This window comes from Sus scrofa, chromosome 13 (assembly GCF_054392235.1).
Source record: "Sus scrofa isolate SSC_HxYL_T2T_F1_AM1 chromosome 13, Sscrofa_HxYL_maternal_Yorkshire_Landrace_v2.0, whole genome shotgun sequence".
Classification (NCBI taxonomy): Eukaryota; Metazoa; Chordata; class Mammalia; order Artiodactyla; family Suidae; genus Sus; species Sus scrofa.
Genome location: NC_139395.1, coordinates 43,015,449 through 43,041,863, shown reverse-complemented (window position 1 = coordinate 43,041,863; position 26,415 = coordinate 43,015,449). Strand labels below are relative to the sequence as shown.

The 26,415-nt window shown below is 46.2% G+C and overlaps 1 protein-coding gene across 2 annotated transcripts in view; it reads left to right on the top strand.

The window, feature by feature from the left end:
• Positions 1–26,415, top strand: part of CDCP1 (CUB domain containing protein 1) — a 60,224-nt gene that overhangs the window by 30,681 nt on the left and 3,128 nt on the right. For both annotated transcript variants that reach the window (XM_005669452.4, XM_084988038.1), the window contains exons 3-8: positions 2,892–3,254; positions 4,144–4,512; positions 19,370–19,591; positions 20,877–21,257; positions 22,635–23,000; positions 25,240–25,327. In XM_005669452.4, the coding sequence (XP_005669509.1) occupies positions 2,892–3,254; positions 4,144–4,512; positions 19,370–19,591; positions 20,877–21,257; positions 22,635–23,000; positions 25,240–25,327 (1,789 nt within the window). The remainder of the gene's footprint in view (positions 1–2,891; positions 3,255–4,143; positions 4,513–19,369; positions 19,592–20,876; positions 21,258–22,634; positions 23,001–25,239; positions 25,328–26,415) is intronic.

Sequence of the window (26,415 nt, the reverse complement as noted above, 5' to 3'; positions counted from 1 at the left end):
GGCCATGCCCTTGGCATGTGGAAGTTCCTGGGCCAGGAACGAACCCATGCCACAGCAGTGACAACACTGGGTCCTTCACCACTAGGCCGCCAGGGAAACCTTTGGTCATCCTTTGTTTTCTTTTCTTTCTTTTTTTTGTTTTTTTTTTTTGCTTTTTAGGGCCGTACCTACAGCACATGGAGGTTCCCAGCCTCGGGGTCCTTTCTTGAATGGCCCTGTTAAAACTAATGAAAGTAGAAGTCTGTGCTGTGGAAAATGAGGTGTGAATCACATCAGAAATATCACTTTTCCATCCTCTGGACAGGAATCATTTTAGTTATTTAACATTTTTGCACTGGACAGGGAATAGAAGACCTGGAGGCATGCCTGTCACTTTGACTACTCTTACTTGTGTGCCCATTCCAAAAACAGAGCTCTTAGTAACAAAAAGTTTCATGCACCCCAACACCCCCAAAGGTTACATGGCTGGTGGCTGACCCATGGCTGGGAGATGGGGCTTTTTGACTCCAGGTTCTTGGTATGAAATTAAATCAGAATTGCTCGGGTGGCCCAGGCGTGTGTATTTTTTAAACGTCCTCCAGGTGAGTCTGCTGCAGCACCAGGGCTATGAACCACTGCTGTAATATGGTTAAGTGATCTCACAGAACACAGAGCCCAGCAGAAGCCACTCCTGGGCATATGGGAGGTGTCGTTGAAAAGTTATGAAAGAAGTGGCTTAAAAGAAACAGTCAAGTTTCCATGAGCTCCTAAAAATAGGTACTGTCGTCACCTACACACAATATCTAATTTTAGCTGCATTCATCACCTTGTTATCTAACCTTTTTTTATTGGTTAAGCAGCATTAGTGCGCTGGCAAGAACACAGGTTGATCCAACACAGCCTGGGCTTTCATCCTGGGATCATGTGCACTGCAAGTACCACACAATGTGTACAGACTCCAGGGCTGCTTTGTAAAATGAGAGGTTTGGCATAATGACCTCCGAGGTCCTAGACAGCGCTGAGATTCTCTCATAATTCCATTTTGCTTTGGAAGTAGTTTTAAATACTCCACTGGAGCAGCAAGAGATGTGTAGATTATTACAGTGGCCGAAGTCCATCACACCTTTCAAATTTCCTGTGCTTGAGACAACCAAAGCCTCATTGTTTGGCTGCCTGCTTTCTTCCTCCCTGCCCTCCCTCCTTCCCTTCCTTCCTTCTTTCCTCCCTTCCTTCCTTCTCCTGACCTAGCTGAAATATCTTCATATTGGTTGAAAATTCTCAAGGTACCTACTCTCAATAGAGATGTGCAAATCTCAGGTACGTGGTGGAGTTAGAGGGCTGCTTAGCCTTGTTGGAGGAAGGGAGCATTGGTGGTTGATCCTCTTGGTCTTATTCCCTGAAAATGTTATTGACTAACCCAGACCTTTCTAAATCAGTCTGATTTCTCTTTTGGATCTCCAGGCCAGACCTAGAACATTCTGTCTTCCACCTCCTGAATGTTCAAAGAGTCATGTCCCGTCCATCTGAAGTTCCTGAGTCCACCAAGGTCCCCCTGCTGCCAGAAGTCTTCTTGATAGGCTTCCTGCTTTCTATTACTTCTGCCTGCTTTTCTTCGTACCTCCCTGACGGTAGCACTTCTCTCTTTTTAAAAAAGCTTAGGAAATAAAGTACATCAAAGGATGTCATTAGTTGTTCACCTTTGGGGGTGGGGGGAAGCATTCAATTTCAGTGGCAATAAAATGCCAGCATTAAAGCCAGGAGGCAGGAAGATGACTGTGCCTCCGGGTTCCAGCCAAAAGTGGCTGTACATTCAAAGGGTACTCAGTCTGTTGGTGAGTGTGTTGATGGGAAAACCAGTTTTAAAAGGTAGAGCTTGGTGCAGCGCCCTAAACATTGTGAAATCAGGACTCTCTCAAGAAGGAGCAAGCAGAATATCCCAAAGCACAGACCCCACTGCAAAGGGCCTCCCCCTGGCTTCCAGTAGGGTCTAGGCAGAAGCCTGCCCACTGGCTTCCACTCACGTCATCTGAAAAACACAGTGCGATTTTTTCCCCCGTTTTCCAAAAGTAGAGTGTTCCTATGACATTTTTCACAAGCTGAAATGGCATAAATTGAAGAAGCCATTACCTCAGGACATGTTTTGCTAACGGATTCACACAGTAATTCAAAATAAAGCATAGTTGCTCACACAGTTCAAAGCTATGGTGGCTTGATGCTGAGTGTGGTTCCTGGGGAAGGTTGGCAGTGGCGCTCTCACGACTTGGGTTGTTCGCTGCCATTGTGACAGCTCCCTGCAAAACAAATGCTGAATGCTCTGTTCACTTTTTACCTTTCTTCATAAAAATGAGAATTCTCTTCGGACTTATTTTGGTTAGTGGAAACAGGTGCAAGAAACAGGTCTACAAAGAACTTTCAAAAAGCGGGGAAGACCCGGGGTTAGGAGGTGACTTGGGTATGGTTCCCTGGAAGCAGAGCCTGACACAGAAATTCTTGTTTTTAAGTCATTTATCAAAGAGGTGCCCTCGGGAGAAACCCCTGGAGAAATGAGCAAACAGAAAAGCAAGGATGTGGTTTTTGCTGTGCAGGAGCCTCAGGCTGACCTGAGCTCGAGTGGCAACGCCAGGCTGTGTCCCATGAAACAGGGAAGTTAGGCTTTTCACTCCCCGGTTGGGCAGTGATTGGCTGTGGGCTCCACTCCCTGCTGGGATGGCAATGTAGGGCAGCGAAACCTCTAGGGCTTTCCTGTCCCAAGGCAGCTCCCTCCAGCCAAGGCATTACCCCATTGGCAGCCAACATTCTTGCAGCCAGATGAGTGCACCCCTCCCAAAGAGTTTGTTGATACAGGGGCTGAGAAGGGTCAGTGAGTGGCCTGGTAGCGATTGTGACCAGATTTTGTCATCACTGTGTTTCAGACTGCATGGCAGGCCCATGTCCTTTTGGGGAAGTGCAGCTTCAGCCCTCAACATCAGTGTTGCCCAGCCTCAATAGGACCTTCATCTGGGACGTCAGAGCTCACAAGAACATTGGCCTAGAGCTGCAGTTTTCCCATCCACGCCTGAGGCAGATTGGGCCCAGGGAGAGCTGCCCTGATGGAGTCTCTCACAGCATCAGCGGCCGAATCGACACCTCGCTGGTCAGGATTGGAACCTTCTGCCGCAACGGCACTGTGTCCCGGATCAAGATGCAAGAGGGAGTGAAAATGGCCTTGCACCTGCCATGGTTCCACGACAGAAACATCTCCGGCTTCAGCATCGCAAACCGGTCGTCTATAAAACGTAAGCACCTCACACTCTCCCACTGTTGGCTGAGGTTGAAACCTACAAAATCACCTTGTTCTTGGCCTGACATGGTCAGATATCAGCAGTTGTATGATTCCATCTGAATACCTTAAAGAAGGCCCACTCTTCCGCAGGATGTGGGCCAGTCCTAGCATGAACCTACCCTTTTCTATCAAACCAGATGGTAATGCTCTCCTCTGTCCTTTGTGAGCCTTGTCTTCAAGAAATGAAGTGGGACTGGCTCTGCAGACCTGCCCCTTGATGACTCTGTTTCTTATGTGTTTGTCCTGTCTTCTCTTTCACATTTTCTAGAATTATAATGGTGGTGGGCTAAAGCTGGCTCACAGCAGCTCATGAGTGCCAGTTGTTAAGTGTTTTGGAACTTTGTGAGCTGATATTAAACCAAGCCATTACTAAAAATAAAACTGTAAACTTAAATACATTAGTTTAGAAACAAAGGTAATAAGTACTCAAAACTTCACTTCCTAGTTAATGTACTGCATTTTGCTATTCCCTATGCTTTCAAGTTAGGTTTGCCTGTTGTATACTGCGTGATGATGAGAGGCTGTCCATCTCCTCGTCCTGTCACCTCCTGCTGGTAGCTGGAAATAAGCTATAGTAGGAGTCTTTAAGGAAATGGGCAGACACTACAAATTAGGGACTAATTTTTTTTTTCCCCTGCTGATTTGGTTGTTGAACATTTACTCACACTGATGTATCCTCATCCTCTCTACCTTGAGTATAAACCTGCTATATCCAGCCCCACTGTTCAGGACCTGAGACCCACCTTCACTCCTTTTCTCACTCCCGGCCTTGCAGCCGTGGAAGACTGGGACAAGGTCTGATCGCCTCCTGTTCCTTCTTGTCTGGGTTCTACCCCCTCCAGGCCTGTGCATCATCGAGTCTGTGTTTGAGGGTGAAGGCTCAGCTACCCTGATGTCTGCCAACTACCCAGATGGCTTCCCCGAGGACGAGCTCATGACGTGGCAGTTCATCATCCCTGCACACCTGCGGGCCAGTGTCTCCTTCCTCCACTTCAACGTCTCCAACTGTGTGAAGAAGGAGGAGCGGGTGGAGTACTATATCCCAGGCTCCACCACCAACCCCGAGGTGTTCAAGCTGGAGGACAAGCAGCCTGGGAACATGGCCGGGAACTTCAACCTCTCTCTGCAGGGCTGTGACCAAGACGCCCAAAATCCAGGCATCCTCCGGCTGCAGTTTCAAGTTTTGGTCCAACGTCCACAAGATGAAAGCAGTAAGTGCACCCCTCTTTCCCCTCCCCCTCCAGTGGACTCTTTCCTTTCTGGGTAGCCTGCTTGGGTGAGGTTGGCTTCCTCCTTCTCGTCTGTGGCTCTGGCACACTTGGACTCTGGACCCTGTAGGAGTTTCAGGAAGTGCGTTGCTAGGCAGGGGAACCAGGTCACTGATGAATGCTGGGCATATCGTCCGTTTCAGCACAGTAAGAGGCTAACACCATCTTGCGTTCAGGGTGCTGAGCTGTTTCTAATGAAGGCATTAGGAGGTTACCTTCTAGATGTCATGTCTTGACTGACCCTACAGTGTGAATTAGGATGTCACCAGCATCATGAGCAGTGATAATGATGACACTTTTATTGGCTGAGTGCCCCATACAATGGGTACCAAGCCCCACCTTAAGCACACCACTCATGTGGTCTCAGCTAATCCTTATTACAGCTTTGTCGGGGAGACAGGAATTATCTTTAGTTATTAATGAGAAACCAGAAGGTTCAGAAAGGTCATGGAACTAGCCCAACATAACCCAGCTTGCCAGGAGCAGAGCAAGCTTAGAACCTAGAGCTTATGCTTCTGGGCCACACAGACTCCCACACACATTTACTGTGAGGCCATGAACCTTGAAAAGGGTCATCAGGGCCAGGACTCCAGTGAGGTGATGTGCATGGGGCCCAACATCGAAGGAGGCACTGCTCTGAGGAGCTGTCACGGAGGCGCTCACCCTCAGGGTTGGTCAGTATAGGTAAGGTCAGCCCCCAAGACTGAGCGTGTCTTAAACTTGCTCCCTGGGTGCCTCCCTCTCCTCCCCAAGGGGAGTGGCATGGATCTGGAGATAAGTCCAAGATGTGCTCAGCTGGGCCGTTCTTGAGGCTAATCTCTGACCTGGAGCCTGTGAGTTGTGACAAGTGGTCTTGAACCAGGACAGCTGTGACATGTGCCGAGGATGGATTCTGCCCACAGCACTGATTCCCATCCTTGTTTTTTTTTTTTTTTTTTATTATTTCTGGGGAGTAGGCAGAACCAGGCAGAAAAATTAAGTGTGGCGTTCCCATCGTGGCTCAGTGGAAATGAATCTGACTAGCATCCATGAGGACGCAGGTTCAATCCCTGGCCTTGCTCAATGGGTTAAGGATCCGGCGTTGCCATGAGCTGTGGTGTGGGTCACAGATGCGCCTGGATCTGGCATTGCTGTGACTGTGGCTCCAATTCAGTCCCTAGCCTGGGAATCAAAGCTCCATATGCAGCGCATGCAGCCGTAAAAAGACCCAAAAAAATGAAGGGTGAGTGTGGAATGGCATGCTGTTTATTTTGGGGTGACTGATGATAAATGTCTGAAAAGTGACTGTGTGGGAGCCACACCAAGTTGCCCATCAGACGCTGTCTTGGGAGTGTCTGCTCGGCACCCTCGGCACCCTGGCTCCTTAGGAAACCTCAGTTCCTCCCAAAACTCCTCCTAATTCACAGTAACTGTGTAGAAGGCATGACTTTACATATACTTGTATATGCGTGTGTGCACGTGTGTCCATCGACACATTTTGGTGACTCCAATCTTGCAATTTTATCATCAGAATGTTGAAAACAGCCATGAAAGGATTCGGAGATGGAGTGGATTTGAGTTTCAGAAGACATAGAGATTTGTTTATTATCTCAGTCATGGTGAAGAGCTGCTGATTAATTCTGTTTCCTGTAACATCAGCTGGGTTGATTTCTAAATTTAATCCAATTGTTAAACACGCTGTTGCCATCATCAAGAAGGGTATGGCTTCAGTTTTGAGGCAAACGTGATTAAGTGCACTTTGGGTGTTATTAGCAGTTCAAAACTTTACCCAAAGCAGGGTTTGCATTTTTCTAGAATGAGTGAACTTGGCCAGCAGGAGTCTCCTTACGGATAAAATTAGGCCAGGATGGACTTCCCGAGAGCTCTGACTTTGGGACAGCTCCATCTTGGTCCTAAATGTCAAGGCAGTCAGCCCTGTGCACCCACACGTTTGTCTGGCTCCGTAAATACGCATGGACAGCTTGTTTGCAGGCAGCATAGTCCAGTGGTTACAAACACCTACTCCGGAGCTGGCCTGCATGGATTTGAAATCCTGGTTCCTGTACTTACTGTGTAACCCTGGGCAAGTCACTTAACCACCGTGTGAGTCAGGTCATCGTAAAATAGAGATGATAGGACTGCTGAGGTGTCATGAGGATGAAATGAGGTGGTGGTGCCTGGCAGGTCCCAAGCACCCTTTCGGGTCAAGGAAGCTTCTAGGTCAAGGAAGGGATACAGAGTTGAAAAAGACACAGTGCTTGTCTTTAGGGACTGGACTATAATCCAGAAGAGATCATTTTTCAGGAGTTTCTTCTTTTTATGTTCTTTTCACATCTTGTTAATTTTATTTTCATAATGGCAACGTGTGTACCCTGCCGGCGTAAATGTGGTCTCTTTGTGGGCTTCTCCTTCTCCACAGGCCCCTCTGGGGATGCAGTGGACACTTGTTGGTGCCCAGGATATACTATACTATCTAGGGTTCTGCTCCAGCTAATTTTGTCTGTTGTTTTTGTTGACTCTCTTCATCAGCTGTGGTAACAAATGCTGTTGGTGGAGCTCCTGTTGTGGTTCAGTGGGTTAAGAACCTGACTAGTATCCATGAGGATGCGGGTTTGATCCCTGGCCTCACTTAGTGGGTTAAGGATTTGGCATTGCCTTGAGCTATGGTGTAGGTCACAGACGTGGCTTGGATCTGGTGTTGCTGTGGCTGTGGTGTAGTCTGGCAGCTGCAGCTCCAATTCGACCCCCTAGTCTGGGAACTTCCATATGCCAGGCCCTAAAAAGAAGAAAAAAATATATATATTGGTCTTGTTTCTCTCTTGCACTTTCACGTACAGATGCTGGATGTTTCAGAAGAAATTTTGGCTGGCTCCTCTACTCGCTCGACTGTCTTCCACACCTGGACTGTCTCTGCACTTGCACTGTCAGGGGTCATCCTCTCCGTCCTCTTCTGAGTGCTGTGCTTGGCTGTTCCCTGCTTGGTTAGTTGGGCTGTGCCGACAGGTGGTTGTTTCAGGCTTGTACTTGGTTGTTCTGTGCTTGTGGCTGGTTGTTCCCCAGCTGTGGTTGGCTGTTTGGTTGGTTGGTCCCTATCTGCAGTAAACGCCTATGGTTTGCTAGTAACATTAGCTAAGCTGAAGCCTCCCAGTGGTCCCTGATCTCCCTACATATATATCCTCTTCTAGGCAGTGAGCAGCTACACACTTCAGCTTTGCGTGGTCATCAAGTCACAGCTCCAGCCAATGGTAGCCCTGGAATGGCTTAAACATCACAAAGCACCACTCCCAACCCTTTGGGGGATGGCGAGAGGGGGAGGGAAATGCACAAGGAAATTTCTGTGGGTGATGAATCTGTTCACTCTCTTGAGTATGTTGATGTATATACAGGTAGTCTAGGTTCAAAACCAGTCAAATTTACACTTCAGGGCATTCCCATCGTGGCACAGTAGAAATGAATCCGACTAGTAACCATGAAGATGCAGGTTCGATCCCTGGCCTTGTTCAGTGGGTTAAGGATCTGGCATTGCTGTGGCTGTGGTGTAGGCCAGCAGCTGTAGCTCTCATTTGACTCCTAGCCTGGCAACGTCTATATGCCACAGGTGCGGCCCTAAAAAGCAAAAAACAAAACCAAAAAAAACCAACACTTTAAATATGTACAGATTGTTGTAATTCAATTATTTCTCAATAGAGCTGCTTGAAAATTATGTTCTCTGTAAGAAAACAACCTTGGAAAGAGAGAACAGTTTTTGGTTGGGGAGAGTAATTTATAACTAACATTGTTTAGAAGTGCTGGAGTATAGGGACAATAAAAACAAAATTCCGCTTTACTCAGATTTATTGGTTTCAAATTCTTTGTTCCCCTATATTATCTGCATAGCGAATGAAATATTCCCACTGCCAGGCCCTAGGTAGGCTCCTGTATGGCCCCAAATCACTTAGCAGGAATGTGTCCTAATTAATATTGAATTTGTGGCCTTCAAGCACCATTATGGGGGTGGTGTTGGTGATTTTTCTGTAGGGCGAGTTTTTTGCCCTTCTGAGGGTCTACAGGTTGTTTAGAGCACAGGGTAGGTTATAACACACAACACTAAGAGGTAAATGGCTGGAAGCGGTTTATTCATGTGCCATTTTGGTGGATGCCCTGCCATACACATCATGCCTGTCCTCCACATCCCCTCTCCCCAGCCCAGGTATAGTGCCAAGCTCTTTCCCCTCCTTGTCTAGGAGGTAAAGTGTTAAGGAAGGAATTTGTCTCAAGTGATCGTTGCTCACCCAGTCTTTATTCCCAGTCTGGCTACCTGGGAGCTGCCAGTCTTGTCCTCCACTTGAAGGACCCCACTTCCTTCCTTCTCACACACTACCTCTTCCTTCCTTCCCTCCCCATCTGCAGAGAACTTACAGAGGCACACGCTCAACCCCTGGATGAAAGAGCCTTTCACAAATTGTCGATTTTATTTTAACCATCCTGTGATCTAAGATTTGGTCTCTCCGTGGATGCCAGTAACTCACGCTGGGCCACTGGACACCAGAGGTAGTTCTGGAGTCTCTGGCTTTGCTTCACAGTTACTGTCTGCACCAGTCATTACTTGGAGTGGTGGGTTTCTCTGGGTCTCTTGCTGCTGCTCTGGCTGATTTTTATTTATTTTCTTATTCAGTCGTTGGCAAAAGTTGACTCCAGCTCTAATATTGTTAGAGTCTCGGTCTCTTAGGTTTTCTCAAACCCTCTCAAGGAGGACTTTTTACAACTTCATGGTTTTCTTCTGCACCTGGAAGGGCAATAGGGTGAGCCAGCGTGGCTCTGGTTTGGGAGAAGAAGAGCATGGGACTGGGGGAGTGGAGGCTTCATGAGAAGGGGTGTGGACTGAGGAGGGGACTTGTACCAGGCAAGGACAAGGTCAGGGTCTTAGGGGAGGAGTCTCTGGGGAAAAGAGGAGCATGACTGAGGCCATTGGACATTGCCCCTGCCTCTGAACTTGGGTTGACAAGGGCTCTTCTTTCCTTCCTTTCTTTGGTGCTGGGAGTGAGTTGTGTATGCGTGAGCAGATCTCCTCATCACAGCAGAGCCTCCCATTGTCCACCCAGGGAGGCTGCCCTTTTTCTGTGTCAATGGCCCCTGGTCAGTGAGGCTCCACACCCTTCCTTTTTGCTAGGTCAGCAAGCACGATCCCCAGGTAGTGGTGACTAAGGGTAGCTTTGCCTAAAGAAGGTGCCATTCCTGACACTGCCATGCTGGCCGTACTGGGGGCCAAGATCCTGTGGTTGGAGAAAGGGAGTGTTTCCTCAGCACCCTCTGAGGATGTGTCCCAAACCAACCTGCCACCCCTCCACATCATGCCACATTCAGTTCCTCCGGTGCCCAAGGCAGAGAGTGGGTGATTTCTCCAGACCCTTTTCCGTGGCCACCCCAATTCAGTGGTTCACTCTGCTGTCTCTCAGTCACCACCATTACCTAGGATTTTGGATGTCTTACCGAAAATCCCTTCACACTAATGTAACCTCATGTAAGTCTTGGTGGAGATAAGACTTATCCTTCTTTCCGCCTACAAATTCCTCTTATGCACCTTGGAGACCACTCACTTATGAGGTTCTGTAAAACAACTTTTCCATCCTTTCCACCAAAGTCCACATAGATCTCTTCAGTTTTCTGTCTCCCAGTCTGAAATTACTGCCTTCAGGATGAATTTGCTCTCTTGGAGACCTTCATCTTGTTTTAAATCTGAGGCCATGTTCACGTTAGTTGGTAAGAGCCCCCAGCACGGGTTTTACCCATGCAATGGGGAAGGAGCAGGGGTGCATATGGTGAATGTCCCTCAGGGTGTTTCGTGCAGGATATTGCCACCCCAGGGGTGGTGGTGGGGATTGTTCCACTTGGCACTGGAGCTTCACTTCAGGGCATGAGGCAAGGATGGTCTCTCTTGCCGCTCTGTTAAACATTATCCTGGAAGCGTGAGTAGATCATTAGTAAAATGGCTCTTACTCAGCAACAGCCAGGTGTAAGAATTGCATGGGTACATGTGGGAAGTACATGTGGGAAGGGGTGCAGAGCTTCCATGCCCTCTCCCCAGATTTCCACATGGTCACCAATCTAGAAGCCCTGGAGAAGCAGTTTCAATGGCACGTGGTGGGGTTCACGGCTGGGAATGCACCTCAGGCTGGCAAGAATACCGAAAGGAATATGGGATTTGGGGCAACAGGAAACTATGCAAGTCACAGCTCTGCCCCTATTGGCTGAGTCACCTTGAGCTGTCCTGGGAACCTCTCCGTGGTGTCCTGTGAACCTCTCCGTGGTCTCTTCTCAGCTGTAAAATGGTGCCGCCGGCCTCACCTAACCCCCTCCTGGTGGTGAGGGTAGGACAAGGCAACTTGTCAAAGCACCGCAAAGACACTGAGTATAAATGGCCTCTTCTTTCCATTGATTTTCATATGTTAATAGTGACATTGACGTTGAAAGTACCCATCTGTGCAAGGCAGGGCTGCACATTTCCATCCTGCTTTGCTAGCTGAAGTCACCTAGAAAAACATTCCTTAGGCAGCATGTAAATTTACTGTGTCTGCCCTCTCGAGTTACTTTGAGATCTAACCAAACTAAGTGCAGAAAGAAGGCATGTCCAGTCACTAATGAATGGAATACATACACAAATGAGAAAGTGGAATTATGGGTGTTAGTACAGAGAACCCACAGCCTCCTGACACTCCCTGAAATGAAAAGTCTGTCTTCCTCCAGAATCAAGACTGTTTTTCTCAACAAACTGCGCTCTTAGCTGCTGGGTATCTTATTGCTATCCACCTGTCCATTACACAGTAACTTTCAGAGCACATGTAAGCTATAAAACCACAGCTCCATTTCACACTAACAGAATGGGAAAAATAGAAAAGACTGGCAACATCAAATGACAGTGAGAATGTGGGGCAGTAGAACCTTCATACACCACTGACAGGAGTAGAAAATGGTACAGCCACTTTGAAGAAAATGGTACAATTGCTTTGGCAGTGTCTTATAAAATTAAATTCATACCTACCTCTGACCCAGAAATTTCACTCCTCGATGCTTACGCAAAAGAATTGAAACCCTGTGTCTGCTCAAAGACTTACAAAGGAATTCGTACAGCATTCTTATTCACAGAAATCAAAAATTGGAAGCAACCTAAATCTCCATCAATAGAATAATTATTGGGAGTTCCTGTTGTGGCTCAGAGGGTTAAGAAACCCACCTGGTATCCTTGAGGATGTGAGTTCAGTTCCTGGCCTCGCTCAGTGGGTTAAGGATCCAGCATTGCCGCAAGCTGTGCTGTAGATTGCAGAGGTAGCTCAGATCTGGCATTGCTGTGGCTGTGGTGTAAGCTGGCAGCTGCAACTCCTATTTGACCCCTAGCTTGGGAACCTCCATATGCTGCAGGTGTGGCCCTAATAAGGGAAAAAAAATCTATAGAAGAATTATCAGATAAACAGATGTGTTATATTCATTCTATGGAATCTCATCAGCAATAATAAGGAAAAAGTGACTGATATCCACAACCACATGGATGAGACTTAAAAAAATTTTTGCTGAGTGAAAAAAAAGCTAGAGCCAGAAGAATACGTGCTATACAACTCCATTTATGTGAAGTTTCAGAACAGTGAAAATCTGCAGTGAAAAATAAGAAAGTTGTTGCCTTTACGGAGCATGACTAGAAGTCAGGGGAGTTAATTGGAAAGAGGCACGAAGGAATTTTCTGGGATAATAGAAATATTCTAGGTCTTGGGAGTTCCCATCGTGGCGCAGCAGAAACGAATCCAACTAGGAACCATGAGGTTGCGGGTTTGATCCCTGGCCTCGCTCAGTGGGTGAAGGATCCGGCAATGCCTTGAGCTGCAGCATAAGTCTCAGCTTGGATCCCATGTTGCTGTGGTGCAGGCTGGCGGCTGTTGCTCCAATTGGACCCCTAGCCTGGGAACCTCTGTATGCCATGGGTGTGGCCCTAAAAAGACAAAAAGACAAAAAAAAAATATTGTAGGTCTTGTTTTGGGTGATAAATACTTCAGATACATAAAACTGTCAAAACTCATCAAACTGAACACTTAAAATCTGTGCCTTTTTATGTGCAAGATATACACCAAAAAAATCAAGGGGGAGAGTTCCCATTATGGTGCAGTAGAAATGAGTCTAACTAGTATCCAAGAGGATGCAGGTTTGATCCCTGGCCTTGCTCAGTAGGTTAAGGATCCAGTGTTGCCATGGATGTGCTGTAGGCCTCAGCTGCAACTCCAGTTCGACCCCTGGCCTGGCAACTTCCATATGTCACTGGTGCAGTCCTAAAAAAAAAAAAAAAAAAAAAAAAAAATCAAGGGATGATCTATCAAATGGTTAAGAGGGTATATTAGGGAATCATAGTGCTTTGGGCCCCACTCACTAACTAGCTATGTGACTTGGATAAGTTACTTACCCTTTCTAGGCTTTGAATCTGTAATTTATAAAATGGAGGTGATAAAAAAAGTGACAGGTGGAGTTCCCTAGTGGCCTAGCAGTTAAGGATTCAGTGTTGTCACTGCTGTGGCTCAGGTTTGCTCCCTGGCCCAGCAACTTCTGCATGCTGTGGGTGAAGCAAAAAAAAAACCCAAAAAACAAAAAGACAGGCTAGCATTATTATTATTATTATTATTATTATTATTATTATTATTATTATTTTACAAATTTAAGGTTTGTGGGAACCCTGTGTTGAGAAAGTCCACTGATGCCCTTTTTTCAACAGCATTATTTTTTAGTTAGGTATGTACATTTTTTTAGACATGATGCTATTTGCACACTTAATAGATTACAGTACAGTATAAACATCACTTTTTTTTTTTGCTTTTTAGGGCCATACCCGCGGCACATGCAGGTTCCCAGGCTAGGGGTCCAGCTGCCAGCCTACACCACAGCCACAGCAATGCAGGATCCAAGCCGCATCTGCGACCTGCACCACAGCTCATGACAACACCGGGTCCTTAAGCCACTGAGCAAAAAGCCAGGGATTGACCCCGAAACCTCATGGTTCCTAGTCAGATTTTTTTCCCCTGTGCTACAATGGGAACTCCAAATATAACTTTTATATGCACTGGGAAACAACAACAAAAATTCCTATGATTTGCTTTATTGCAGGATAGTTTTCACTTTATTACAATAGCCTAGAACTGAACCTATGATATCTCCAAGGTATGCCTGTTTTACCTTAAACAAATTGAAAATTTGAACTTCCCAAAGGAAAAGTCTATTATTATTGTATACCAACACTGGAGTATAGTGTTGGACATAAAAACAGGCCGTCGGGAAATATTTGATGAATTGTCATTAAACTAAAACAAATCTGACAAATTTGGTGCATTTCCAAAGCACATCAGCAAACAACTTCTCAATCATCATGGAACCAGATGGCAATGGACACTTTTTTCAGAGTGTGTGTAAGAGCTGCATGAAGCCAGGCCCAGGGCTCACATGATGTCTTGTTTCCTTTGCAGCCACCAGGCTCAGGAAGAAGCAGCTGGGGTCCACGGAGGCAAGGAGCATTGTGGGGACACAAGTTGCCAGGGGGGAGAAAACAAATTTTATAAGAGGAGGAAAAAACCAAATTATGATAGAGATTATCAGCAACACTGGATGTTAGAAAACAAGATGGTGGAGTTCCCATTGTGGGTCAGTGGGTTAAGGATCCGGTAGTGCCATGAGCTGTCGAGTAGGTTGCAGACGCAGCTTGGATCCCGTGTTGCTACGGCTGTGGTGTAGGCCGGCAGCTGCAGCTCCAATTGTACCCCTAGCCTAGGAACTTCCATATGTCATGGGTGCGGCCCTAAAAAGAAAAAAAAATAAAACAAGATGGTGAAGACTTTGAATAAATATTATTTCCAACCTAGAGTTCCGTACCAAAACAAACTGTTAATGTGAAAGTAGGATTAAAGACATTTTAGACCTACAAATTCTCAAAAAATTGACCTCCGTACATGTTTTCCCAAGAGGTTCCAGAAGCTACGATTCACCTAAAAAGAAAGTTAAAAATCAATAAATAGGAGGACATGGGATCCAGGATCTAATTCAAGAGAGAGGCAGAGAGAATCCTAGGACAATGGTTGCAGGGGACAAAAGACCATTCCTGGGCCCCTTTTGGTCAGAGCAGTTGAGAAGGCTCTGGAGACATTTCAGAAAGATAAAGTTGAGGAAATACCTAATATTCTCATACATATTGAAAGGAGAGAGTCTGGGTGTCAAATTACTGATAAGTACATAGAAACCAAGGAGGTAGTTTAAATGGCAATAATTAATTCTAGAGAAAATGAAATCTTGTGCAAGAAAGGAAGAAGAATTATAACATGCAAATATCATGACTGTATAAACACTGTCTTAATATTGTTTACACAGACATGGTAATGCCGACACAGAATAATGATCTAACATAATAAAGAGGAAGGGGATAGGGAGGCCCCTACAGTATGTGGTTGGACCTAGTAAAGGTGAGCACAAGGGCACCTGACCCAGCCAGGGGAGGGGGTGGTTTCCAGAGGTAACAATGAAGGTAAGTTTTATAGCACCATAAGAAATGAGCTAAAAGGAGTTCCAGTTTGGCTCAGCGGTAACAAATCCAACAAGGATCCACGAGGACTCGGGTTCAATCCCCAGCCTTGCTCAGTGGGTTAAGGATCTGGCCGTGCCACAAGCTGTGGTATCAGTCTCAGATGGCTTGGATCTGGTGTTGCTGTGGCTCTAGGCCAGCAGCTACAGCTCTGATTTGACCCCTAGCCTGGGAACTTCCATATGCCGCAGGTATGGCCCTAAAAAAAAAAAAAAAAGAAAAAGAAAAGAAAAGAAAAAAGAAGAAAGAAATGAGCTGAATGTGGGGCTAGGAGATTGAAAAGCTAGCCATATTCTAAATTATATCATATTTAACAATGTACACCCCAGTTCTGGATATGCTGTCTCTCTGATCAAAGCACTATTAGACCTTGTAAATTTTATATTAGCCCTATGTAATAGACATAAACATAGGCAATAAAAACTAAAAAAAAAGATGTCAGCAGATATGACAACCTTTATAAAACATTTCCCTAATTATGCTTCTAATTTGACACTGAGCTCCCTGGCAGCCAGTTCAAAAGGAGCAATTTTGTTAACTGTGTGGTTCCTGTTAACAAGAAGGAAGAGGCCTAGCGGACTCTTAGGAAATAGAGCTTTCCCAGCTGGCATTGAACTTATTCATTAGTGCAACAGGCAGAGAGGCTAAGACATCTGATGGATACATTGGCAACAGCTTTGACTTACAAAAGCAGCACCACCTTGCACCATGTGCCTTCCTAAGTTGATGGCTTTCTGTAAAAGTGGAATGAATGAAAGTAAAAAGCAAATCAGTAAAAAGTGATTACTGGGGGTTCATAGTGTAGAGCCTTTTGGGGATGGCATTATAAAGTGAAATGACTATTTTGTTAGTGATCTGGTAATCCATTCTAAATAGTTGAAAAATATTCCTATTCTTTCACAATCAGTTCTGGTTTTTTTATGCTGAAGAAATAGATGAAAACTAAGCATGTACATTGCTTTTTTAGAGTCTTATTTCTAATGGCAAAAATCATAGAAATGACCTAAAAAGAAACAATAATTGAGCAGGTTTTCCAAGTTACATAAGAAATACGCAAATATTTTCTAACTAAAAATTCAAACATCACAGACAAAGCTAAAATCCCTTTTGATTATCTGTACTGTCCCCACTTCCAGGCCCCTCTCCCAGGGTAACCACAGTTATGGATTTGTTATATTTCTCTCAGAATCTTTTGTCTGTTCATTTACATATATAATTGTGTACATGTAGGAATAGCTATTTCATTTTACATTGAGACTTTACAATCAAATAATGTCAGAATCTAAATATGGTTCCACAACTTGCTGTTTTATCTAATACTGTATCTTGGAGATTCTTAGATTAGATTATTTAGGCCTTCTTTATTCTTTTTATTTGTTTGTTTTGGCTGTGTCTGCAACATGTGGTAATTCCCAGGCTGGAGATCAAACCTGTGCCCCTGCAGTGACAATGCTGAATCCTTAACCCACTGTGCCACAAAGGAACTCCAAGACCTCCTTTATTCTTTTTAACTGCTGCATAATATTCCATTGATTAAATTTCCAGTTTATTTAACTACTCAACTATTATTACAGTAACTATTACAGCACTGGGGTACAAACATGAGTGTGTATCCCGATGTCTCACTGATAGGTTTATAGGGGTGTAGAGTTTTTTTTTTATAACATACGCTTTGTTTTAATTTGCTTTTCTCTGGATGCAAGTGGTATTACAAGTGATATTAAGACTTCTTCAGGAGTTCCCGTCATGGCGCAGTGGTTAACAAATCCGACTAGGAACCATGAGGTTGCGGGTTCGGTCCCTGCCCTTGCTCAGTGGGTTGATGATCCAGCGTTGCCGTGAGCTGTGGTGTGGGTTGCAGATGCGGCTCGGATTCCGTGTTGTTGCTGTGGCTCTGGTGTAGGCTGGCAGCTACAGCTCCGATTAGACCCCTAGCCTGGGAATCTCCATATGCCGCGGGAGCGGCCCAAGAAATAGCAAAAAGACAAAAAAAAAAAAAAAAAAAAAAAAAGACTTCTTCATATTTTGGATATTTGGACACTGATATTTCCCTTACTGTGAACTGCTCAATCATTGTATGTTGTAAATATTTTCTCCTAGCGTGTCCCTTGTCCTTTAACATTATTTATAGTACTGATTGTCAGACATATATTTTAATCTCTCTCTCTCTCTTTTTTTTTTTTTTTTTTTTTGCTTTTATAAGTTGTATTTACTCCACATTTATAAGGATATTCTCTTTGTTTTTATTGTGGTGTCTACTTTGAGATACCAGTGTAATTTTATTCTTTTACTAGTGGGTGAGCGAATTCTCCTGGCCCAGCCTATGGAGTAATTCATCTTTTTCTTATTTGGTATATGTTTATTTGAGAGTAAATTATATCTGTGGTTCCATCCTATGAAGCGTCTGTCCTTGCAGTGGTGTTGATTACTATTGATAGCAGAAGAGTATTTAAATAGGTGATACTAAATCTCATTGGTTGACTAAGATTAATGAAGATTTTAAAAGATTAGTGAATATAAAAACTGTATAGTAGGAGTTCCCGTCATGGTGCAGCAGAAACGAATCCAACTAGGAATCATGAGGTTGCGGGTTCCATCCCTGGCCTCGTTCAGTGGGTTAAGGATCTGACATTGCTGTGAGCTGTGGTGTAGGTTGCAGACATGGCTCGGATCTGGCGTTGCTATGACTGTGGCATAGGCTGGCAGCAGTAGCTCCGATTGGACCCCTAGCCTGGGAACCTCCATATGCCATGGGTGCAGCCCTAAAAACCAAAAAAAAAAAAAAAAAAAAAAAAACAACCCAAAAAACTATAGTAAAATAAGTATGTCTATGTAAAATAATAAAAGTAAATGCTGAGTATGAAATTGTATACACACTATATCCTTTTAAGTAGGTGAAAATACGCATGCATATGAAAGGACTAAAATGAATTTGAAGAAATGAAAGCAGTAACATAAGGGCAGTCCACTGATTTTCTTTTTAAATTTCATTTCAAACCATTATTGATGTCATCTCTTTTTTTTGCCATTTTTTTAATTGTTATTTCCCCATTACAGTTTTTTTTTCCTGCTGTACAGCATGGTGACCCAGTTACACATACATGTATACATTCTTTTTTCTCACATTATCATGCTCCGTCATTAGTGACTAGACATAGTTCCCAGTGCTACACAGCAGGATCTCATTGCTAATCCATTCCAAAAGCAATAGTTTGCATCTATTAACCCCAAGCTCCCATCCCACTCTCTCCCCTTCCCCCTCAACAACCACAAGTCTATTCTGCAAGTCTATGATTTCCTTTCCGTGGAAAGGTTCATTCGTGCCGTATCTTAGATTCCAGATATAAGTGATATCATATGGTATTTGTCTTTCTCTTTCTGACTTATTTCATTCAGTATGAGAGTCTCTGGTTCCATCCATGTTGCTGCAAATGGCATTATTTTGTTCTTTTTATGGCTGAATAGTATTCCATTGTGTATATATACCACATCTTCCTAATCCATTCATCTGTCAGTGGACATTTGGGTTGTTTCTATGTCTTGGCTATTGTGAATAGTGCTGCAATGAACATGTGGGTACATGTGTTTTTTTAAGGGAAGTTTTGTCTGGATATATGCCCAAGAGTGGGGTTGCTGGGTCATATGGTAGTTCTTTGTACAGTTTCCTAAGGTACCTCCATACTGTTCTCCATATCGGTTGTACCAGCTTACATTCCCACCAACAGTGCAGGAGGGTTCCCTTTTCTCCACAGCCCCTCCAGCACTTGTTATTTGTGGATTTCTTAATGATGGCCATTCTGACTGGTGTGAGGTGGTATCTCATGGTAGTTTTGATTTGCATTTCTCTTATAATCAGCGATGTTGAGCATTTTTTCATGTGTTTGTTGGCCATCTGTATATCTCCCTTGGAGAAACGTCTATTCAGGTCTTTGGCCCATTTTTCAATTGGGTTGTTGGCTTTTTTGCTGTAGAGTTGTATAAGTTGTTTGTATATTTTAGATTAAGCCCTTGTCAGTTGCATTATTTGAAACTGTTTTCTCCCATTCTGTAAGTTGTCTTTTTGTTTTCTTTTTGGTTTCCTTTGCTGTGCAAAAGCTTGTCAGTTTGATTAGGTCCAATGTCATCTTTATAATAAAATTTCCCAGCGTTCCCCAGCTGTGAAAGGTTTTGTGCTCATTTTTGCTGTCTCACGGGGTTGTTGCTGATCTGTTCTTCATGCCTATTTTCTATTTGTGGCTCCAGATAAAACCTACGTGGTTGACTTGAGTAACGAGCAAGCCATGTCGCTGACCATCGAGCCACGGCTCAGCAAACAGAGCCGCAAGTTTGTCCCTGGCTGCTTCGTGTGTCTGGACTCTCGGACCTGCAGCACTAACCTCACCCTGACATCTGGCTCCAAACACAAGATCTCCTTCCTTTGTGATGATCTGACGCGCCTGTGGATCAATGCTGAGAAAACCATAAGTACGCCCCCACACCTTCAGTGTGCTCTCCTGAGCCTTGGCAGCCCTCCCCTTCCTGCCCGGGGTTAGTGGGGTCCACTGAGCGGATTGTAAATAGCATGATCAGAAATGCCCACAGAAGTGCAGGGAGAACAGGGAAACCAAGAAGCACAGATGGGAGTTCCTATTGTGGTTCAGTAGGTTAAGAACCCAACTAGTATTCGTGGAGGTGCGGGCTTGATCCCTGGCCTTGCTCAGTGGGTTAAGGGTCCAGCGTTGCCTTGAGCTGTGGTGTAGGTTGCAGACACAGCTTGGATCCCACATTGCTGTGGCTGTGGCAGCTGCAGCTCCGATTAGACCCCTATCCTGGAAACTTTCATATGCCACAGGTACAGCCCTAAAAAGCAAAAACAAAAAATGAAGAAGAAGCACAGATGAAGGTGGAGCTGCACCTGCTTTGGGACCAGCAGCCTGGGAGGGAACATGCATCTTTTAGGAGTGCATGGCATTCCCCCCGGGGCCCATGCTGGCATCTCCCCCACCCAGCCTCCAGTCTCCCTCTTGTGAAGTCCTTGTAGCCTTCCCCAGCCTCCCCCCATCTGCACACCCCCTGTCTCCATGCTCCACTTGACTTCTCTTGTGTGAGACCGAGCTTGGAGATTAAGAACTTTTGGCTTTTTCTCTTTTTTTTCCCTTGAACTTATGTGTGCTAGTCAATGTATGATCAATGGGGAACAGCAAGACCAATAGTCACCTTGCTGCTGGGCCACCATCATCTCTGATGTGGCTACTTTTAGCGTCTTCACTGGGGCAGTAGCCAAGGCCATGAGAGGTGAAACAGCCTGCCCAAGTCCCGCCCGTTAGGAAGCAGCAGAGCTGAAACACCAGCTGAGTCCTCCCCAGCCCCACTCCACTCCCTACTCTTACCACTCCACAGAACTGCCTCCCTGCAGACAGGGATGCTGGGCAGCAGGGCTGGGTGGAGTTAAAAACCTGTACCCTGCCCTCGTGGCACCTAACATCTAAGACACAGGCTGTCTTACATGAGAACTTGAGCAAACAAGAAGAGAAAATTTCCAACCCTGACTGCTCCCTAGAAGTTGGTCTGCTGGTTTAGAGGAAAGTGAAAATGCAAGAGAGCAGGAGGGAAGCAAGGAAAGGAGCATCGAGGAGGCAGGAGTGCAGGACAGAGGGGGGTAAGAGAGACCAAAGGGAAAAGCAGGAAAGCCTCAGGCTGACTTGAGAGCTGGGGAGGAGGCACCTCTTGTCTCCGCCCAACCTGGGTACCATGAGCCCCTCTTTTCCAGCCTGCATGGACCACCGCTACTGCCACAGGAAGTCCTACTCGCTCCAGGTACCGTGGTACATCCTCCAGCTGCCTGTGCAGCTGCATGACTTCTCCTGGAAGCTGCTGGTGCCCAAGGACAGCCTCAGCCTGGCCCTGGTGCCAGCCCAGAAGCTGCAGCAGCACACACACGAGAGGGCCTGCAACACCAGCTTCAGCTACCTCCTGGCCAGCGCCGTCCCAGGCCAGGAGCTTTACTTTGGCTTCTTCTGCTCTGGAGGCTCCATCGAGCAGATTCAGGTGAAGCAGAACGTCTCAGTGACCCTCCGCACCTTTGCCCCCAACTTCCAGCAAGAGGCCTCCAGGCAGAACCTGACTGTGTCCTTTATCCCCCACTTCAAAGGTAGGGCAGTCTTTCTCTTTCTCCCCATCTCCGTGTCCCCTCTTAAGCCTTTCTTGTTGTGCACTTATTTGGGTTTTATGATCGTCTTAATTGAGTTGTCAATTTGAAGAGAAAGGACAGCTAAGTGGGCTGGCCCTCACACAAGATGATGAGTCCTAATCCTGACTTTCCATTAACCTCGTGTGGAAAATTCCAAGAGTCAAAAACAAGGCTCTCTGACGGTGGGAGGTGATGATTGGTAGGCAGCAGAACAAATAATCAGGTTCAAGGCTTTTTTGGAAACAGGCATAAATAAGAACTAACCAAATATTCCAAGTCCTAGATTCTTAAGGTGGTAACATAAAAATCCTTGTGCAGACATTTTTTATGATTCTGCTTTGACAATTCAGAATGCAGTTCAGAGGGCACCAAGGAAGGAAACCTGGGAGAGAGCTGACTGTCCAGTGCCTTCTGCACGTGGAGCAGACCCCTCCTGGGAGGCTGGCATGCAATCTTCTGAGGCAATAAATGAGGTTTAAATCAGTCACATCGGTGAGCTCCACATGGTTGATTTTAAAAGTCACAGTCACCATTGCAAATGGCTTGGTTCCCTTTTAAGTTGACCAAGACTTATTTCAAGGTTTACTCTGTACTTTTGTTCTCAGAGGCATGAGTGGGAGGGAGAAGAATCTGTGGCTGTGAGATTTAGGTCAGTCCAGGTTGCCTGGTGTCTCCAAGGTTATGGAGCCTTTGAAAATAAGACACACCCTCCCTAGTGTGGAGTGTTGGGGGTTTATCTCACCTGAAGGTAAAGGGTAGATTCGTTGACATGTTAGGGGCCCTTTCAGCTTTGAAATTCTAGAATTCTTCTCAGAAACCTGAAGCGTTCTAAGTCTCTGAAACAGAAATTGGTATATGTGTCACAGGGCATTAGGTGGATATTGGCTACGCTGAGGGCCTTTCTGGAAGAGATTTCTGAGATAACCCCTGGCTTGGCAAACTAGGCTGTTTTGTGGTTGGTTGGTTGGTTGGTTGGTTTCTTTTCAAAAGGCCTGAGAACTTAATCTGAGACTCTAATCCTAATGCTGACCAATGTGTTAGCCACTGGCTCCATATGCCAATTAAGTTTATACTAATAGTCAACAAAATTAATACTAATAGTCAACAAAATCAGAACTTCAGTCCCTCAGTCACACCAACCACATTCCCAGACTCCATCAGACACGTGCTGCTGTGGCTCCTCTTGACCAGAGCAGATCCAGAGCCTGTCCATGTGGCAGGAAGCTCTGTGGGATGGCACCGGTCTGGACGGTGTGCCGTCATCTCCGCCACCCTCCTGTTCTCTCCACTGTGACTGAGTAAACAACGTCTAAGGGGATTCTCTTTTCTCGCCTGTAGAGGAAGGTGTTTTCACAGTGACCCCAGACACGAAAAGCAAGGTCTACCTGAGGACCCCTAACTGGGACCGGGGCTTGCCGTCCCTCACCTCAGTGTCCTGGAACATCAGCGTGCCCCGCGACCAGGTGGCCTGCCTGACCTTCCTCAAGGAGCGCACCGGTGTGGTCTGCCAGACAGGGCGCGCCTTCATGATCATCCAGGAACAACGGGCCCGGGCTGAGGAGATCTTCAGCCTTGAGGAGGAGGTGCTGCCCAAGCCAAGCTTCCACCATCACAGCTTCTGGGTCAACATCTCCAACTGCAGCCCTGCGAGTGGGAAGCAGCTAGACCTACTCTTCTGGGTCTCGCTTAGCCCAAGGACTACGGGTAAGGTTTTTCAGGGATGCTGGTGGACAGCAAATTGGCAGCTGAGGGGTTAGGAGCAAGCCTGGAGGGCGAGTTGAAAGGCATGGATTTGAGCTGACTGTCCATGTATTAGTCAGCTATTGCATCTGTAATGCTGCATAACAAACCACACCAGAACTCAGTGGCTTAAAAACAGCCATTTATTATTGTTTACATGTTGGCTGGGCAATTCTATTGTGAGCTGGGCTTGTCAGGGTTCATTTGTTCAAGCACCTGCAGGGAGCTACAGGTTAGCCAGAGGACTTTGGTGACATTGGCTGGGCACTCTCACATGTCTTGGGCCCAGCCAAGATCACTCAGGAGAACTTGGCTTCCTTGGCTTTCACCCACATGGTCTCTTTTCCTCCAGCATGGGCTTGTTCCCATGGCAAAGGCAGTGAGATCCAAGAGAGGCCGGGGGAAGCATGCATGATACCTAGGTTAGGGACTCACACCTATATCTTTGACAGCATTCTTTTGACCTGCCCAGATTCAAGGGGTGGACAAATAGATTCCACCTCTTGATGGGAGGACCTGCAGAGTCACACAGTAAAGGACACAGTTCAGGGACAGGGGGGGAATTAGAGCATTTTTTTAGTCAGTCTACTATTAATCTCTCTCTGACATAAGGAACGTCTCTCTACTCCTCTGATCTTCCTCTGTGGAGGGTAGATGATCATAACTACCCCATAAAAGTATCACTGGAGATTCAGGGTTGGTGATTAACATGTGGAGACCTGGAAAGTGTGACACAGACACACGGTGCTGGCATTTTTTATTTAGTCCATTGATACATTGGAATGCATGAATGCCCTCGAGCTTGGGCCTCAGAGCCGCAGTGAAGATTTTGCCTTTATGTCCAGAAGAGATTCAGGCCAGAAAATGCATGTGTGGCAGGGCGGTCTGTGGTGGGGCCATGTTTGCCCTTTATTCCAAGATAGTCACAGAGCATTTCGAGTGTTGGAACCAGAAGGGACCATGGAGGTTGTTTCCACGGCCCCTCCCTTTCTGGCGGTCAAAGAGAGTGCGTGTCTGCCCAAAGCCACACGGCTGGTTAGCAGCAAAAGAATCAGTGGGAACCAGAAGCCACAAGTGAAAAGCTCTCCCACACTCTCCGATTTGCTCATGGGTTTTCTTCCTCTCTTCCATTCATTTTCTGTCATTTATTTCTATTCCTATTTTCTCAACCTCACCTTTTGTTTTCTTGTTGAACAAGCCAGAAATTCTAAATCCCTATTTGGTGCAGGGCCCTTTCTCTGATTTGTTTTCTTCTCCTTTGTACAACTGTAGGAGAAGGACAGCACCTATGAAACACCTCTCCTTAACTTCTTCACTTCTGACTTTTGACTCCCTGCTTTCTCTACACTGCTCTGCTCTTCTCTCCTCCAACACTGGCTGTGGCGATTGGGGGAGCACATGGGATAGGCCAGGAGTAGCTCTGGTAGGTCCCCCAGTTTGTCTTTATTGTCTTTCCCTGAATAACAAACTATCCCAAGCTGTAGTGGCTTAGATGATCACTGTTTGTTTGCTCACAATTCCATGGGTCAGGAGTTTCGACAGGGCGTAGCAGGTGTCTCATCTCTGCTCTGAGATACCCGGGGCCTCAGCCAATTCCCTTGACCAGCCAGAGGGAGGATGGGATGGTTCATTTGTTGCTCAGTTTCAAAGCTGGAAACCTTGGTTTGCTTTCCTCATGGAGTCTCCACATGGCTCCTTGGGCTTCCTCACCACGTGGTGGTCCCAGCATAGTCAGATTTCTCCCACGGTGGCTGGCTTTGCCTCAGAGAGAAAGTGCCACAAGCTGCCAGATTTCTAAAAAGTTAGGCCCACAACCAGCACAGCCCATATTCAAGAGGAAAGGAATTCCCGTCTGGTATCCATGAGGATGCGGGTTCGATCCCTGGCCCCACTCAGTGGGTTAAGGATCCGGCATTGCCCAAGCTGTGGCATAGGTCGAAGATGCAGCTCGGATCTGGTGTTGCTGTGGCTGTAGTGTAGGCTGGTGGTTACAGCTACAATTGGACCCCTAACCTGGGGACTTCCATATGCTAAGGGTGTGGCTCTAAAAAAAAAAAAGGAAAGGAAGCAGATTCCCCTTCCTGTGAGGACAGGCATGTGCATATGGGGAGGGAAGGAATGGATGGCAGCCATCTGCTCAGGTTCATCACCAGCCTCACCCCACACATCTCCTCATCTCCCTCCCTTGTGTCTCTGCTCACAGACCTGACTGTCATCATCATCGCAGTGGTGGGAGGTGGCGCCTTACTGCTGTTTGCCCTCGGACTCATCATTTGTTTTGTGAAGAAGAAGTAGGTGGAATTTCTCAAACTGTCTTCACCTGACCTGAGGCCTCCTTACCTCACACAGACCAGACCTGTCATTAATTATTGACTTTTCTCCTCATTTTCCATTTTTGCCCCTGAGATCAACGTTAAATAATATTGTTGGGTGTGGATTATGCCTGGAAGGGGTTGCGGGGGGGGGTGGGGGGGAGTGGGGGACCTACCTTTCAGAAAAAGAAAAAAAAAAGAAAAAAACGAAGCAAAACTATGGGGGTGGTGCCATTTTATCCTGCAGTTTGTACCCACCAGCCCCAGGACAAGTTAATTCACAGCCTGTGAATGATTTACTGCCTGCTCATTAGACTGGTCCTCACAGGGATGGCCTTAGCAGGAAAAACGCTCACATAGGCCCCTCCGACCAGGCCTCTGAACCCGCTCCCTGTCACCTTGAGGAAAACACACGCACGCTGCCCAGCTCGTTCTCCAGTTTCTCAGACAAACTGTCTGTTTTATGCTTGTTTATTGGACTCCAGACAAGCACCCAAAAGCCTGCCCTGTGGGCAAGAGGAAGGAAGAGCCAGTTGACGGGCTCGGTCTCACCTTCCACCCCCTCAGGATGACGGCTTCTGTTTTATGAAAGTGTTGACCTTTTCAGACAGAGTACATGCTGCTACCAGATTTAATCACTTCTGCTCATCTTTCTGATTAAAGCCATGAGGGAGGGGGGACATCTATTTTCCTTTTCAAAAAGCTAAAAAAAAAAAATTTTTTTTTCTTTATTAACTGGGGCCGTGAGCCGACCATTGAAATTCCTGATCAGCAGTGAAACCGTCTAGAACTGTCTCTGCTGATGAGCACGGGCCTGCCCATGGCAGGTCCAGGGGAGGCCTCTTCTCTGTGGAAGGGGGTGTACACATCTCACATGAGGGGATAGGACTTCTTTTAACAAAATATCATCGCATTGTTTCTCTCCAGAAACCTTTCTGTCTGGGCAGCATGGTATATCCCACCCAGATGGCATGGACACTGGGCCCAGCTTCCTCATCAGGAGTGAGATAGGCGAGGAGGGGGCGGGTAGCATGTGCTTCCATCTCTAAAGTGCCCCAGGTCTGAGA